At 36.1% G+C, this 18,995-nt stretch overlaps 1 protein-coding gene across 5 annotated transcripts in view; it reads right to left on the reverse strand.

The window, feature by feature from the left end:
- The window catches only part of AP3B1 (adaptor related protein complex 3 subunit beta 1), a gene marked incomplete in the record, with an annotated part of 161,665 nt that overhangs the window by 74,746 nt on the left and 67,924 nt on the right, over positions 1-18,995 (reverse strand). For all 5 annotated transcript variants that reach the window (XM_055790735.1, XM_055790732.1, XM_055790734.1 and 2 more), the window contains 4 exon segments: positions 249-425; positions 9,698-9,807; positions 16,517-16,649; positions 17,508-17,570. In XM_055790735.1, coding sequence (XP_055646710.1) covers positions 249-425; positions 9,698-9,807; positions 16,517-16,649; positions 17,508-17,570 — 483 coding nt within the window.

An 18,995-nucleotide genomic window follows, 5' to 3' on the forward strand; every position in this document is an offset into this window, starting at 1 on the left:
ATCCAAAATTTCCCCAGTAAAAAGAGTGATCTCATCACTACATTCACTTTTACAATCCAGTGCATACTGAAAGACACATGGCCAGGTTTAGTCTGTAAGATTTCTTGAAAACTGATGTTCAACTTTTCTTCATAGAATAATAAGGACTAGTTTTGGTTACTTGCACAAAAGAAATCACTACTCATCTATACAGACTGTAAAAAACCTACTGTGACTCTAAGTATGTACACTTCTGAGTTTAAGCTTACCTGCTTTGAGTTAGTTAAATAGAGTTTTGCACCCAAATTTAAGATCTGCAGCTTTACAAGATCATCTTCGTTAGTGAAGCTCTTGGCTGTCTTTCTCAAAACATCAGGTGCGATCTTTGGGACTCGTTCACAGTACTCTCCAATGAGCCAGAGAATGCTGGCTCTGGCTACCGGAACCTAAGAAAACATTGGGCACTCTAAGTTAACACATTGACAAAGACTGCTTGTGTACTTGTATATGTCTGTGTTCAGTAAAAAGTTAAAATACTGTTAAAAGACAATTGCCATGCAAGAAATACAGATAAAAATTAAATACTATTCAATACAGCCACTGTGGTAGATTCAATATTCATACAATGTCAGATACAGACCCTGCCCCAAGAAACATGCATTATGAGTTGACAAGACAAACAGAGAGGGTATGGAAAGAGAGGCACACAGAAGCAATCTGTTCATGTTCACAGTACAAGCTGGTGGCAGCTGGGAAGAGAATCCAAGCCTTCGAGGTGTGATTGGGAATTCTTGCCACCAGGTTATGCTAACCACCTCACTGAAACAGAACAGTGCTTTTCTGTGACCATATTCATACAGAAATGGTTTCCAACAATACAGCTTCCTTAAATCCCATCTACTTTAAAATCAAATTAATTTCTTTCAGACTAGTACTATCTTTCCTTCATTTTTATTTAAAATTTGGTGATAGTAAGATTCATATCTTTGCAAATGTCCAAGGCCAGTTGAACACAAAATTTCTGAGAGACAGGAGTTCAAAATTAGGGTTGTCAATTTCTGAATAGGACCTAGCCCCTTAACTAAAAACACTCTGACTGGAAACTTCACACAGGTCTTAATTGTTTTGAAGATACCTGACTCAAATAACTGGCAGTAGCAGTTTTCAGATAAACTCCCAGTGTACAGCACTGACTTCAAGAGCACAGTACAGTCACAGATGGAGGGGAAGCAAAACAGAAAAGCACAGAAGGAAACATAAGCTGATGCTCCACACCGTTTAGCTATAAGTAGTTAGGAATTAAATAATATACACACTCCCCTCAAAAGGTGAGCTAGTTTGTATTACCTAGTGGTCAAATTAAAAATTGTGTGTTACACACCTCCCTGAAAATATTCTCCTTCCTTGAGAGGAAGGAAGACAGTATGTAATGAGAAAATGATTGTAGGCAGAAGCATGTCTTGCATAGCATCTACAGACTCTGCTGTTCTCACGTTCTGTACAGACTCTTGTTCAACAGATGTTGAACTATTACAGAAAAAGCGTAACTGTTCCATCAAATGACACTGTATTTTAGAAAAAAGGAAAGCTTCCAACTGTAACTGCAATTTCAGCTAATTTAGCTGCTTTTGCTGAAAAAGTAAAAAACATTTGTACTAACACTTTCCATTACTCCCTACACTATACAGTGATCTTTTTCAATAAGCTTACACTTAACCCAGCATGAATTTTGCCTTTAGTAAGATACGCAGGAGAAACAAGCTTTAGAAATTCAACACTGTGGTTCTCAAAGCACTAATTCTTAGCATCTTTTATATATGTTTTAATTACTTTACTTTTCCAGCATATGTAGTTATTCATATATGAATAGCTATTTCTCTACCCTGTCTACACATAAAATTTTGAAGTACTGATTTCTAGTTACATTCATAAAAGTTAACAAATGCAAGCAAATGACCAAGGTTCAGGATAGCAATTCCCAAACTATGGTCCACAATCCCTAATAAATGGCCCACTAAACCGTAACAAAAAACCAGTAATTACGTTCACAAGAAATTTTAATGATTAATCACGCTTTACTGCTCCAAAAAGTCTGGGAACACCTTTGAAGGAAGTCAACTTGAAAATATCTTCCTCATACTTCACACTGTTGCAAATACATATTCCAACAGAAATACAAACAGGCATGTCATGGGGAAAACAGAGGATTGCCTCTGCTCAAAGAGAAAGCAACCAGATCATGTAAAGACAGAATATAAACATGGAGAAGATATTTAAGGTAGAGGTAACTATACTGAGAGTGGTATAATACAGGGATTTAACATACACAAATGCACTGATTGAGACACAGACTAACTTTTTGTGTGAACTGACAAAAAAATTAAACGGTTTTGGAACTTACAGTGTGAGAGAGGGGAACAAGCTACTGAATGACTGCTAAATATAAAAACTTTAAATGCAGTCAGAATATGCTTGCCTGTGCAATGGTAAGACTGATGTCATTACTGTACACTGATTTCAGAAGGGAAAGAGGTTATTTCTAATGTTCCAAAGGTTACACTGCATTAAGACCTCACTCCCAATCTATTATTTTAAATTGGGCTAAAGAATAGTAATTGAGTGGTACATTAAATTTTCCAGTATTGGAGCAGTTCAAGTTGCCTACTGTAGAGATAGGTACCTCTAAATAAGAATATATAGGCAACTTCAGATTTCAGTTATGCTAGATTTATTTTTCTAAAATATTTCATTACAGACTTGTTAAAATATTAGAATTCTACAAGAGATCACCAAGTACCACAGTTTGGGCAGCAGTCTGTTAGAAACATCCCTTTTTCTATTATTGACTTTTCATAAAGCAAAAATAGCTCACAGAGCAGACCAATGTCTGTAACGGTATTAATTATGAAAGACAAATATCACTATTGTACTTTTCCTAGTCAGGACTACACTGTAAAACCACAATGAAATATATTTAAATATATTTAAACAGTGTGCACTTAAGGACAGTGCTTTACTCTTTCAAGTTTTTTCCCAGTTAAAACGCAATTATTAATGAACTACTCTTAGAATGTAAAATAAAGCCAATAAGTAAAGCCTAATTTGAAAAATAGTGACAACAGAAGACAGATGAAATTTCTCATGAGGATCTGCCTTTTAACAAGGTAGTTAGCTCCCTATGTAAATACAGTATGCATTAAACACAATTTTGTGCAACTAGAATCAACATCAATTAGAGAATTTTTGAATCAAACCCGGAGTGGAAGCCATTTTAATGAAAAGTGTATGTTGAACTGATGAACCCAATGTTTCTGTGTCACTGGATTCATATGGGGTCAAAATCACACAATATTTTCTGACTTCTTTTTCACTGTTCAAGTCTTCCAGCCCTCAACCATGTAATATCAAGTGCATGATCCTACAGCTGTTGTTTCCAGGCCATTCAAAACAGCAACCAAGAAACAAATCCACTTCTAGACCTTTATTGCCTTTTCCAGTAAGGCCTAAGTAGGGACCTTGAATTGATAAAAATGCAGGAAATAATACTTTCATTGTTCAGCCCTGCTCTGCATTATCCTCAAAGGCAAACAGGACTGTAAATTACTTTGCCTGATGTTTTATTCTGTATGCCCTGAGCAACTGGTTAAGTGCACTTTTTAAGCCTTAGTACCAGAAGGCAGTTTCTACTGCCATTTCAACCCATTACCTGTCTGGAGGAAAATAAATAAATGGTTAAAAAATAAAAAAAATAAAAAATCACCAGCCAGACCCTCTCCCCTCAAAGTAAGACTCTGGTTACTTACAGCAGTCAGAGAAAGATATTATAAAGATTTTACAGATCACTCAAAGCAGCACAATTCAAAACCTGTTGTAGTTATGACAAAACATACTAGGCTAAAAATTGCCAATTCTGGTTACCCACATTTGGCACAAATGACACTCAAATTGCAAATGAGGTCTAATTTTCTGCAACCAGAATAAAATTTACATAGCTAGCAATTATTTTATCTGGAATGAGAAATAGAAAGAAGGATTAAGTTGATGTGAAATGTGAGTGACAGCAAGAAGAAAAGGTACACAAGAAAGAATGGGAGTAAAAACAAGTGTTGGCTTTTTGTCTTCAAATGGTAGATCTTCAAGGACTTCTCCATCATTTGAACCCCTGCACATAAATTTCCTTTAAAAAAGTATCTCCACTGATGACTGCCACCTCTTATATAGTGTACAGGTTTCATTTAAACTGTATTTTATTCAAGCTGAATATTTGTGTCAAGTTCAGTGTACAGTGTCCCTGGACACAATATCCCAAAGCCCATGTATTCCTCTCAACTTCTAAAATATTACATAGATATGAAAGCAAGTAAAAAAATATATTAAATTATGAAAATTTTTCATTAAGGCATTACTTACATGAAGGTTTAAAAATAAATTATTGAAGCGTATCCTAGGGAAAATAATGGGGCTAGAATGTGAAACTTGCAGAACTGAAATACATATGAACATCACACCTTGTGATACCTTCCCAACATTGAGCAAAAGGAGAACGTAAAGAAAGCAAGCTGCCTCTGCTGTGAAGCAATAACCAGTATTTATGTAGGAACAGTGCAGAGGAACTTAAGTTTGTTATTGTTGGATGAGCAGCGCCAAAACCCCCCAGCCTAGTTAATAAGAATCCCAACTAAAACCAGTAATTAGTAATTCCTAATTTCTTCCATAGGTGACATGTTTTCCCCCATGTATTAAGCTCTTCAAAGTTACATGCATCTATCTTATTTTTCCTCTAACTTCGCAACTCCTTATCCCATCAAGAAGTGTTCCTCCTCATCTCTAGATCAGAAAACCCTGAATTCTGACTTCTCTCATTCTTACTCATATTCTAGAAGAAACTAGGAAGAAGTCTGTAATGAAAACCAAGGATGTCAGAATTCACCAGCTATCAACAGAAAAAAAACATGTCTTAGCAATACTATAGAAGTCTGGAGCAAAATCACACCAGAACTGTAAGATTCCCATCGCCCAAGAAGAAATCACTACGGGGTACAATGTACCGTCATAAATTTTTTTTCTAAAAATAAAGAGGCTGAAACTAATTTGGAGATTACTGCAGCTTGTTTATATGAGGAAATACAGAAATGTAAAACACCATTGAGACGTTCTTACTCAGAGCTTATTCTTGTTAGGTTGACTTACATCCATTCATTGCTAAAATGAATTAAGATAAATCAAAAGAGGCATCGTTCAAAGGTAAAGAAGTATCTTGTGTTAATCCAGTTTAATCAATGCAGTCTAACCAATCCACTTTAAAATTTAACTCAGATTAAATCTGCAACTATTTGCACTTAAGACAAATTCTGGACCACAGGTGTTTTGAAGGGAAGATTTTCTAAAAGAGTAGACTATATGACACGTATTTGACAAGAGAATATTCTAAAAGCTTTTGAAAAATCCCCACAACATCATCTTTGAAATGTCATCCCTTACAGGCTGGAAAGGCACACTCATGAATAAAAAAAGGACTAGGTAACAGAAAAGCAAAACCCCAGTTACAATGGAAGGAAATCATCAGATGTCCCACAGTGACCTATAGGGGAAAACATGCTGTACAACAGATTTGCAAGTAACCTAGAAGAGGGCTATCCAGGGAGGAGACAGTCTGCTGACATAAAATTATTCAAGGTAATCTAAACTAAAACAGAGCCTCAACTGTTGAAGACAACTTATTAAAAATGATGCAGAAGTGATGCAGCTGGCCTGAAACATTAGAAATAGGACTTAAAAATTCTACACATACTGATGGACCCCCAACTATTTCTAGGGAATATTTGCAAAGAACTGTAGAATTGTTTAGTCAATGCTCTGCAGAACTCAAAAGGCAGACAGCACCAGGAAAGTGAGATCAAAAAGTACACAGCAAGTAATACTACATCACTGAGTAAAATTTCTCCTTTGCACTCTATTTATTGTGCAAATTTCTGGTGAGCCCACCTCAAAAACCACACAAGTATCAGGCAAGACAAAGAGAAGAGGGAAAGGCTGATGAGAGCTATGGAATATAAGGAGAGATTAGGAGTTTTACATTAGTAAGTGTGATGACGTGGACAGCAAACTCAAGCTTCCAGTCAGCACCTGAGAAATGTACATTGGAGGTGCAACACGATGAACTTGCCCTTACCTTTTAATTTTTCTCCCTTAAAGCACCAGTTTTTGGTGCTCCTGAAGGTAAGACTACTCTATTAAGAGGACTTTTGGACTCAGCCTTCAAGAGGTATCATCCTTCTTTCAACAGCCCTTTCCCACGTGCATATTTTTGAAAGTCCTGTCACTCTTAACAATACACATAAAACTAATTAAGCCTACCTCAGGGTGAACACCTAGCACAAACTAGCACTGCTTAGATCTCTGGCCCACTACTTAGCAAGTCACTAAACTGTGAAGCATGATGTTGTTATTAATACATTACCAGCCAAAAGTAAACATATTTGATTTAAAAAAAATGGAAGTTTAAAGAGACCAGTTATTCTCTTGTTTAATGTCTTCATAACACCATCAGATATGCATTTCTTAGTTACAACTCTTGCAATGTGTGTAGGAAAGGAGCTGGAATAGAGCTAGACAGAGCTGTACTATGCACAGATCTAGGTACTCAACAAATACCGGACACAAAAAAGATCTCATAGATCTTTGTCTGGGCACACCTGTGATAAGTTTAAGGTACAAACAATAACATACAAAAACAGAGGAAGAAATTAAGCACCCTTTTCAGATATGTAAGAAACAATCAATTAAAGGGCAAACTGATATGGATCTAGTCCTAAATGTTACTGTAAATGACAATCACTAGTCTACTAGCTTTCAATTGAACTTCCTAATATTTCCCATAGTTGGTCAGATACATTTAGCTTACTATTCATCCTATCACTTTCTAAATGGCTTCCATAGATGAAGAAGATGAAAACAAGAATGAGCAAATTTCAGATTGTATGACCTGAAAGAAACATTGCTACAACAGACTTTGAGGCATCTCATCATTGATAATTATTGTCTCAGGCTAACACAAATGAAATTTATAACAATATGAATGAAATAAATGCAGGCACCAACTCAAAAATTTATTCTATTCAGTTACACCAATTTTGTTTAGTTTAGTGCTACATGTTCCTCATTTACCTAAACTAAATCATGACAGAACCACCAAAAAGTTTGTTTTTACCTTATGTGCTTTTCTATTTAATTGTATTTAATTCTGTTCATGCTTTCAGTTGTGTTTTACATAGCATTAAATTAATTTCAACTCTAAGAAACACCAAAGAATTTCTTTGCCCACACTCTTCCAGCCTCCAGTTACTTTCAAGTTCATTCAACACCGTATCATTTGGCTGCTTCTCCTATGTCCAAATGCAAGAGTTCTTTAAAGATAGTGGTATGTTCTTGCATAGAGGAACAGGGTAAGTCCCTCAAGTTTCAACCCCAAATCAAAACTGAGCCCAGAAAAACCTTCCCCAACAGAAGAGGTCAGGGAGAAAAAAAAAAAATCTGTGTAAAATATGTGTGCACAAAAGTGTGTGTGTATGTATGTATATTGTATGTCAATGTAAATAAGGGTCAAGAATCCTTGCTTTGTGTCTCTCTCTTACAGTAGACAAAAATCAAGGCAACTGTGTCATGTCATCTCACAACCACTCTTGCCATATTAAGAACAGTGTTTAAAACACACATGCAGATCTCAGGAATTCCAGTAATGCTTTATTAAATGTTTAAATGTCAAACTCACATCCTCAGTAATTATATAATCCAAATACCACCTTCCTAAATGTGTAAAAATACACTTATCCTTTTCAGAAGTGTCTGAAGGGGTTTGGGGGTGGGCCTAGATGACCTTCAAAGGTCCCTTCCAACCCAAACCATTCTGTGATACAGTGATTCTGTGAAAGAAAGCATCCATGTTCAAATAAAACAGGTGCAAGTTATTTCAGGATAATGATATGGCATTCAAATTATAAATATGAACTTCTTCCAAATTTATTATTTAACCCAAAGTCCTAAACATACTGAGGAAGATAAATTTCTGTAGGTTATTATTAAAAAATTACAGGGAAAAAAGTAAAATAAGATGTACAGCAACTATCCTGGAGAGCCTACAGCATCATTATCACTGCTTCCTTCTTGAATAAGCACCATAATTCAGATTTTGATTCTGATTTTTAGCTTATTCCTGTAACTGCTCTGTTCCACAGACTGTTCTACTACTACTTACCATTTTCTGATACTTTGACCAACCTCATTACTGGAGAACAGGAGTACATCAAAATAGTTCAAGTACTACATGCCTCCCCCCCCCGCCTCCCCTTACTTCACTTGAAAAAGGATTTTCTTTTTTAAAAAATTAATCCCATATCCCTGTATTTAAAACTTGAAGTATTTACTCAGAAGTATTAATTGTAAAAAATAGCTACAAAACTCTTAAGTGTTAAACAGAATATTTAGAAAACAACTATTTTCTCTTATACAATACGTGGAAATAAGATGACAAACTAATTTGGTAAAGTGCCAGAAGATGTATATAATAAGATTATACACAGCTCATGAGATTGTAATTATCAATCAAAATATTGCACAGATTTTCTGGAAACACAGGTGATTGTTGTCAAATAGGTAATACATATTTGACATGCAATTAGCAGCAGTGTCTTATGGCCTCTTTTGGTTCTGGATACGATCAATCCAGTAGAACTGTATTTTCTTTACATCAGTTAAGTAGTCTGACCATCAACTTTTAGCGATCAAAAGACTTATTTGTTTAATCTGTTTAGTGAGTATGAATGGAAAAGACCACATTTCCCTTTTCCTTTAATATTCCGAACTTTGCCAAATTCAACTATGGAAATTAGAAGATTCAATGATTTATAAACTATTTACTTCTCCATCATCAATAAATGTGTAATTATATGAAACTGAACAGTCCTATTTATAGCATCTACAGAAAAATAATTATTGGCAGATTAAAATCTGTCACCTTTAGGGTATGATGCAATAGGTCGCTAATGGTCTTCAGCCCTACACTATAATTTAGGACAGACTACTAAATGTTTTATCAATAACTGGGACTGTGAGGAGAATCTGGCAAGTAAATATTGACATACCTAAATGTCAATTTAACCTAAGGATAGATAATAGGCCATAATGCAAATATTACTTTTAAAAATGCCACGAACTCTTACATACTCAGAAGATAAAAATGTCACTTAAAGAAACACTGCAACACTCACATTGGCATGTCTGCTATCATGGAAAGGTCAGGTGATTTAGGGCTAGGAAAAAAGATTCAGCATAAACTTCTTCAAACCCAAGCCCAGATCAGTAAGACAACAGGCTGAAAATCCTCAAGTTAAGTACTGCTTTGCCCTTATTTATATTTCAGCATACCCAGTCCATATTCTAAACCTGCTGTTCATCTTCGCGCCATGGTACTAGCAATACTCAACGTTTCCAGGGATGTCTTTCAAATAGCTTCCCAGATCTAAGGCACAAAATGATGCCATCTGATAGCTTCTATTTCCTCTTCATTAAGATAATGAAAAATTGTATTTTATGTAAAAAAAAATATTATGTAGTATTTCTCTAATAGATCTATTTCCATTTATGGCCCTAATTCAAAGGAGATGGTGTGATTTTTATCAGTGAACAAGGAAAATAGAAGACACTGTGCACAAATACTCACCGTGATGTTATCCAAGAGTTTGGCCATATGCTTAATAATTTCACCATGGTTTGCTGGCTGTGTTTGCAGCAGTTTCTTAATGACAACAACACTTTCAGCAACTACAATTTCTGTTTTAAACAAAACAAATGATTAGTTTAAAAATCATTTATGCAAATGCAAAAGCAACAAATTATTGATTGTAAAAGATGTTATTAGCTTTCAAAATACGCTTTGTAGAACTGAATTCTGTTTACTTAGTAACAAAGATATAAACCCCTCCAATAAATAATAGAAGTTCAGCTTCCAGAATCAACTTAAAAGCAGCAAAAAGATGACCGAGGAATTTTCTACATGTAAAAATATCATCCTCTTACATACTTTTTTTGAAATTGCCTTTTAGTAATGCTGCACTTTGTATTTTTCATTTTCAAATTGAGGAACAGCATGAAAAAACATCTGCTTTTCATTAAAATTATTATTCGTAACTAATTTGCTGTCTGCATTAAAAACACAAACACTTTAATTTTCAAAGAAGTATACAATGCTAGAAGTAACAGGTCATTCATGAACAACAGCAATATCTAAACATCTCTCTTGCACACTTTCACCTTCTAAACAGTATCTCTCAGGTTTGTAACCCAATCTCCAGTACATTCAAATGAAGCTTCTAAATAGCAAGCTGTTGTAAGATTTATGCCAAAGTCATGCATTGGAGTACTTAACTACTGTAACAAGTAACATCCACAGCCTGATCAACTTGTATGAAATGTACAATTTTTGAAGCTAAAAAAGATCACTGGTGCAGAGGTAAGCTTCTATGCAAGAGTAAACATATGCTGTAAGGAAAGACGAAGGAAAGTCAAACACAGCCAAAGCTGAAATCAAAACAAAGACTACTGTAAGAGTTCAACATAATTCTAATTTTCATCTATACTACAAAAAAGGAGTGAACTATTTCTCCTCAACTATTAATACTTAAAAAAAAGAAAAAGCCTAACTACCATTAGTAGACTACCTACTAAAAAAAAAAGCTAACTAGAAAAAGCCTAGCTACCATTTAAATATCATTAAATATCACACACATACTGATACATTTCAAGAGTTAATCTGACACATAGGCCACTCATCCAGCAATCAAGCAAGCTGAAGTTTCAAAAGAACCGTGTGGGGATAAGAGCTCTAAATTTCTTTTTTGTTTTGTTTTTAGAAAGAAAACTTCTTTATGGAGAAAGGCTTTTCAAAAGCTCCGAGTATGCATCATTATGCCATAAGCCTCTGCAATGCTTAAATTTTAGCTTGCAGCTTTTTGTGTCATCCTTTATTTGACACGGCATCTCACTCATTTTTCCAGGCTATTTTCCAAGGTTAACATGTCTAGTTCACGTATGTCGAGGTCTTCTACAATCCTACAGATCGATTTGATTTAGATTATGTTTTGCCAGATATTAAAACAAGATGGTAATTCTCAAAATTTTAAAAATACAATCTGGAATATTTAGAGTGGGGGACATTGCCAAGACAACCTTGATCATTAGATGTTTTCTGATACTACTCATTCATTAGCAAAATAAAACTGAACCCCAAAAACTGAGTGGACATGAAGTCATTATTAAAAACATTTGTTGAGAATGTAGAACTAACTGACCATGATAAAATGAAGTGCAGTACATGAAGTGTCACCATAGGAACTACTTTAATGCAATCTGTGGGAGCAAATTTAAAGAACTGAACCAAAACTGTAAGCAAGTAAATTAGTATGGTTCCTTTCACAGGAGTCTGGATACCAAAAAAATACAAGCAAAAGCAAAATGATTTTGTATTAGAATAAGGACTGACACAGTCCAGATAAAAAGAGAGGCTCTTTAAAGCCTGCTGTGCACACATGAAGATTCCCAAAAATAAGCTGAAATAAAACATGCATTTAGATCCAAAGACAACACAAACAACCCACCCACAAAAGGGGAAGATAACATTGGCATTCTGAACAGGCAGGAAAAAATCTTAAAACATAACTGCTAGAATTATCAAAGAAAAAGTGCATACAAGGCAACGATAAACGAACACAAGAATTTCAAAACAGAGTACAAATTCTATGATATCTAAAGGGTCATAAAAAGTAAATTGAACTCTTAAAGACTAAATGTCACAGAGAATCTGATCAGGACTGCCTTTACCAATAAAGATGACTACAAGAGGTATCACTAGGATTTTCATGAGTCATAGTAAAAATATTAGTATCATATTCACTGCTAGTTTTCTTCAAACAATTCTGAAGCAATATGGAAATGGCTACTCTGAGTAGGATAATCTCTGAAAACTCTGGAGTTTGATGACTTATCAAAAACCTAAAATATATTCAGTCATATGTTTCATTTTGCCACATAATGATGTATACAAAAAATTAACAACGTAGTGGAGAGTAACAAGTGGGTACTGAATTACAGACTTTTTTTTGTAATTGACAATTTGGCCACATTGTAACAGAAACTCAGAAAAAGACCTTAGTGAGGAGTGTATTATCAGAGAAATTCAGAAGCTGCATTCTGAAACACCACATTTGATCCCATTGATGTTGAGTCAAATTTTCTTCCAGCTACATTAACCGATAATTGCAGAAACTGGAACATGTGACTGAAGATCAGTAATTTATCCAAAAATCTATTGTTTGTATAATCACTGTTTCTAAAAGCAGCAAAACTGCATCAACTGTTTTTGGAAGGAATATACCAACTGAATCCCATAGCAAGGCTGTACAAGTGATTAAGTGCACCCTCACCAGATCTGCAGATGACACCAAGCTGAGTGGTGAGGCTGACACACCAGAGATGAGATGCCATCCAGAGGGACCTGGTCAAGCTTGAGAAGTGGGCCCATGTGAATCTCAGGAGGCTCAACAAGGCCAAATGTAAGGTCCTGTACCTGGGTTAGGGCAAACCCTGGCACCAACACAGGCGGTGGCATGAAGGGATTGAGAGCAGCCCTGAAGAGAAGGACTTGGTACCGGTGGATGAAAAGCTGGATATGAGCCAGCAACCTGCACTTGCAGCCCCAAAAACCAAGCGTATCCCAGGCTGCATCACCAGAAGCGTGGACAGCAGGTTGAGGGAGGTGATTCTGCCCCTCTAATCTGCTCTGGTGAGACCCCCACCTGGAGTACCACGTTCAACTCTTTAGTCCTCAGCACATGAAAGATGTGGACCTGTTGGAGAGAGAGGTTCCAGAGGAAGGACACAAAAATGATCAGAGGGATGGAGCACCTCTCCTATGAGGAAAGGCTGAGGGAGCTGGGGTTGTTCAGCTTGGAGAAGGCTCCAGGGTGAACTTACTGCAGCCTTTCAATACTTCAAGGGGGCTTATAAGAAAGATGGGGACAGCCTTTTTAGTAGGGCTTGTAGTGATAGCACGAGGGGTAATGGTTTTAAACTAAAAGAAGGTAGATATAGATTAGACACTAGGAAGACATTTTTTTACTGTGAGAGTGGTGAGACAGTGTTAGAGGTTGCCCAGAGAGCTGGTAACCCCATCCCCAGAAACATTCAAGGTCAGATTAGATGGGGCTCTGAGCAACCTGATCTAGTTGAAGATGTCCCTTCTCACTGCAGAGGGGTTGGATTAGATGACCTTTAAAGGTCCCTTTCAACCAAACCGTTTTATAATTTATGATTATTTGGGTTCTTAAAAGGTTATCCAAATGGTTAAAACTAAGGCTAAAAGGCAATTATTAGAGCTAAGTATCCAGAAAATATTTAAGTTTCTGCTTTTCAGAACTGTCTGAAGTCTAAGGTAAAATTTTAGCTGATAAATTTTTCCACCCTTATAAATAACAGAACTCTGACACCACAGTAATACATATAAACTAACACTATGACGAGTTGATTTTCTTCTACCTCATTCTAAGAGTAATTACAATAGATAGGTAGTAGTTACCTGACTTATTAACAGTTCCAGTGATTTTACTACCTGTGTGTTCAAATTTGGATAGACTGAAGGCAAAAAATTTGTTTTAGTTGTATATCCTACAATTTGCTTTACATTCAAGCTGCAACTTTCAACAGAAAATAAGTCACCCATCTGAGAAAAACCCGAAGGATCTCTAGTATATACAGCACAGACACAAAAAAGAGATTTCCTATAATCCCATCTGTCTCTTACGTCTAAAACAACTTCTATGTCATAGTGGGACCACTAGTCAGTTGAAATTATCAAGACAACTGCTTAAAGGAAATGCATCAGTCAAATGCCAAATGTCACACCAAAGAGACAAAATAACTTTTCATTTTGTACCTCCTTCGGCAGATGAAGAAGGAAAATAATTCTCAGCCCTCAACATGGCCTCCAGAAACAAGGCTCTGGGGAAGTCAATAACTGCCCTTGGAATTTTTTGTATATTTATGAGTGCTTTGTTTAAAGTCAAATTTCCCCTGCTCAAGGAAGCTGGGAGCTGTGGTAAAGAAAAAAATAAAAAAATTGAATCACAGAAGCACATGCGAAACTAGAGAGTTCAATGATCAGACACTCAAAAGGGCTCTGTGAAGAGTTATCCCAGCTGGACTCCTGAAGAGATTGTTTTGTGTAATGACACACTACCTTTCAGCACCCAAGTTCCAGAATGATTAATGGCAGCTCCTGTGCCAGATACAGCCAAGATATCTTGGCTGTTGGGTTGTACCTACAGCAAAGGCCTTTCCAGAACAACAGTGTAGAATTACAAGGTGGTTTTGCAACAAGCTTGTTCTTCAGGATCCTATTTTTTTTGGTAGAGTTTAATTTTGCCACCTCTCTTCTGCACTCCAGTGAGTTCTCCATATTAAGAAAAAGTGCAGAGAAAGCAGAGCCAAGTCTGCTTTCAGGGACCTCTGAACCTGCTGGATTTACCCTCTTGGGCTTTACACTACGCAAAGACAGCAGAACTGCTTTCAGGCTTTGAACAACATGGAAGAAGGAGCACGGCAAACAAATTGCACACTTTAAGGGTGAAAGTTGGAGGAAAGCAAGATTAACCAAGACTCTTAAATCTATTCTCCTACACAGGCTAAATCTCTTTTTTTTCTCCCTTACTATGCCCCAAACTCTTTTTACGTTTAGTAAGCTGTGACTATCAGTAATTTCCTGCAACCTCAGGAAAGGTACCATGTAAATTATGCCATTCTATTCATTCTTTGAAAGAAGGAATAAAGACACTGCAGCTATGGTAAAGCAATTTGCCAGCTGCCAGGTTTAAAAGATCTTCAATATATCCTTTGCAGTCTTTCAGAACAGTAAGCACAAGACGATAATTTTATTTGCTAGACAACTACTTAGAAACAGTCAAGAAAACTAATCTTATTGAGACAGACCTCTGTATACATTCATGTGCATATGTGTGTGTGTGTATATGGAATTACTTTAAAGAAAATATTAAATTGAGAAGCTATGGCAAAAAAAAAAAATGTTTTCTCCTCTTGGTTCCTTCTTAGCAAAAAGAAGAACACAGACAAGAAAATGGAAAGGATTATTAAGTAAGAAACTCGGTATTCTGAAGTGATAGTTGTATTATTTTATTTAAGACTGAAAAAACATGAGGATTTGTACATGCTGAAAGGACCCTACTGATTAAGAAGATGTTAGTAGAATTAAGCAGAACCAAGAACAAGTTCTAAAGCCTGTATTTTTAATACGGTCATTGCTGAATATAATACAAAAAGGTGCAGTGTGCAGACATGGCCTTGTAACACAACATGGGAAGATATTTTAAACACAGCTGATAACCAGAAAAGCATAAAGCAATGTAAGGTCTGGAACACTAAGCAAGTAAAGTTACATATATTCAAACTATCAAGCTATACACTGAGGTATCGCAGGAATTTCTGATAAAAGGTGAAGTGGGGGAGAAGGACGACTAAATATGAGAAAGCTCTGAGTGTATCAGTGGGTCACAGGATAACTACATGCTGCCAAAGTTATGTCCCTAATAAAGGCCTTCTTAGGATTACCATGAAAAATATGTCCAGTAGATATGGAGAGGAATTAATGCTGCTTTTCAAAGCTTACAGGAGATCTCACCTGTTTTCCATGAACAACTCTTAATTGCTCCAGGCCACCCCAAAACCATGCTTTTCCTCTTTCCTGACATTATTATTTTTAATTATGTCTTTCTTAACTCTATTTCCAATATTTAACCTTACTCATGTAGACTGTACATTGTACAATGATCTTCCAGTTCTGTTATTGACTTATTCTGTGCAATATTCATTGGTAACTGGTAAGAATACACAATACTATCAGGTACTGATCTACAGTGCTGCTATATCCTATTTGACTTTATCTGCTCCTCGTTGTGTTTCTCAGTGACTTTCTGTTTCACTATATAGAAATAACAGAAGGCTAGATTACAAAATCAAGCCAGATTTGGGGCTGTTTAGCCTAAAACTATTTACTGTGTTTTTTCAGTTAGGTATTGATGCACTGAAAAAAATTCCAAGCTTTCAGCACCCTCTACAGGCTACCTGTTTTGATGCAACTAAACATTTAACAGTGAAACTATTGTCATCTCTGATAATCACAACAGCACACTTTAATAATTACAGCGTTTTAAGAAAAAACAGGTAACCATGTAATTGCAGGCCACAAGGAATTACTTTCACTAACAAAAGAGAAAATAAGTACCAGCGATTGAGAGAGCCTTCTGAAGTGCTTCAAACAAGAAGCCCCAGAAAGCCTATTTTATCCAGTCATGTCAGCTCAATTCCTTTAAAAGTCAACTCACATATACTTTTTAACATGACCTGTCCTGTGTGTTTCTCATTAAGAAAAGGCTTCATGTTATCAAATACTCAGAAAATAGAATATGTAGCTTACCATCCCGGTTGGACAGCAAACACACGAGGCCGTTAAGGCATGTGTCAGTCACTTCGGTGATGTTAGTTGCGCATCTGCCTATAGCCTCAATTGTAGCTGCAGCAAACTGTTTATCTTGGCTTTTCACATACGTCTATGGAAACAGGATTTTTCATTAGTCAATATACAAGTCTTTTCAGCCAGAGACTTACTGTATTACCCTCATAAGACAGACATACTGTGTAACAAATTCAATCTAGAAAGCTACATTGTACAGTAGAAGTTCTACCTTTTTCACCTCATTGTCACTTTTGGCAGACATTTTCTTGACAGCTTTGGTCACCCATGGCCATGCAAACCTCTGATTTGAAGAAAGCTTGGGGCAAGGGGCAATTACCCAAAAACTGCAATTAGTTTGTGTGCAAGGTTGGAGGAGTTGATGAGCTCTCTCTTCAGAAAGGTTTCAGTTCATTTAACCAGAAGCATCTGTGAAACTATGAATAACCTACCTGCCTGAGAACCAGTACCTTTCAGAGAAATCCAGCCAAAGAACTGAAGCAATGAAAACAGATGTCATAAGCAAAGAGGAAAGAAAGAAGCGCAGACACTGTTTCACAATATAGGCAGAACATCTTGCTGACAGACAAACAGACATTGGAGATAATACTATTTCATCAAATTACAGAAATGAGGTTGGAAATAAATGCTAAAATTAAGACCCTATCATCTAGTTGTTTTAAGGATTTTGGAATGATTGAGTTTCTCATAACTTTTTTTTTTTTGGTAGCTGGAAGAAGAGTGAGAAACAAAACATTGAAACCCCTTCTCACATATAAAAAGCTCCACTATCCACTATGATATAAGACAGTTTCATTTCCATTCTGAGAACACTTCATCCTGGAAAAGACTTTTAACTTGAAACATTTAAGACTAAGAATCTAGATGAAACATCCAACAATGGCAATTGGCCAACAGAGAGTTTCATATAAAAAGAATACACTTTTGTACAAACCTGAAATTCTCGAAGCAGAGTTGATATGTTGGCTTCATTTGCTAAATTTGTCAAGATGTCAAGCTACAACAAAAAAAGATATTTTATCAGAACCTAGAATAAAATATTATAAACAGTACCACTTATACACTATACTTTTATTGTATATAAATAAAAGCTAATACTATGAAAAATACCACTTAAAATTCAACAGAGTATACTATATTTTAGTATAAACTGGTAGCAGCATTGCACTCAAGAGGAATATTTTCTTTGCAAGTGCATGCAAGGTTTTCAAAACAGGACTCTACGGTTCAGTGATGGACTTTCTACAAGCTTTAGTGTTGCATTGCATATCAAATGGTTTTGAAATGCTTCTGTCAGCATGGTTTCCAATGTTATACAATAGGCCTTAGCGTTTAAGAATCATGTGACACTGTAAAAAGAAATATCAGAAATCACAACTGCAGCTGGGGAGAACTAAAGTGTCCATTATATTCAAATGAAATGCAATAAAAGACCTTTAAACTCAGGAAAGAAACAGCTGCATTTACAAGACTCCTCAGATCTTAATCAACGTCAACAACATCAGACCCTGAAAGGCCTCTACTTTGATCCTGGTGAGCAAGAAAGAGGACAGTATACAACATTTGGCATATATTGTTAAGATGCTATGCTTCTAGGCTGTTCTAACTTTGAAGAAAGAATTTCAATACAATCTGAATGAGGTAAACTAAAGAAAAAGACAACTCTGCCTCTGTAAAGGGAAATCATGCCTCATAGATCTGTTAGTAGTTTTTAAGTTGGAGGCACACAGGCAAGGACACTTAATTGGTAACAGTCCACCTGTACTTCAGAAGAAATTTGATAAGGCTCTTAAAGATATATCTCTAGCATAGCATATGAAGCAAGTGGATAATGAAAGAGGGAAAGTCAGAGGCCGGGGGGAAGAGACTGCTTTACAGTGCAGGAAGGCTATCAATAGAAGCCCACAAATATCTTGGCTGTTCTTTTACTTTTCAACAGATTCATATATGAACTATGAAAGTAATGAGAGAACAGGTGACAAAGTTTTCAACTGACTCTACAGTTTTCAGAGAAACGAAGACGAAGGCTGATTATGAAAAGCTGTATAAAAACTTCAAGTATTAGGTGACTGGTTGATAAAATGGCAAAAAAAAATCACATGCAAATAAATGCAAAGTAATGTTCATAACTGGGGAAAACCTTAACTTTACAGAAAATTATAGGCTCAGAGCTGACTGCTACTAATTACAACTGAGAATCTGCGATTAAAATCAGTAACTCCATGAAAATATAAGCTCAACGCTAAGCAACAATCAAAAAAGCAAACATTGGGAAAGGAACAGAGGACAAACCAGAAATCTAAACAGTGCAGCAGATGAATTCCAGGGTGCTCCTACATCTTAAATACTGCCATAGGTCTCATCCTCCTGTCTTAAAGAAAGTAAGAAGGAACTACAGGGGTAGGAGGTGGAGAAAAGCACA

The sequence above is a fragment of the Falco peregrinus genome, chromosome Z (genome assembly GCF_023634155.1).
Source record: "Falco peregrinus isolate bFalPer1 chromosome Z, bFalPer1.pri, whole genome shotgun sequence".
Lineage (NCBI taxonomy): Eukaryota > Metazoa > Chordata > Aves > Falconiformes > Falconidae > Falco > Falco peregrinus.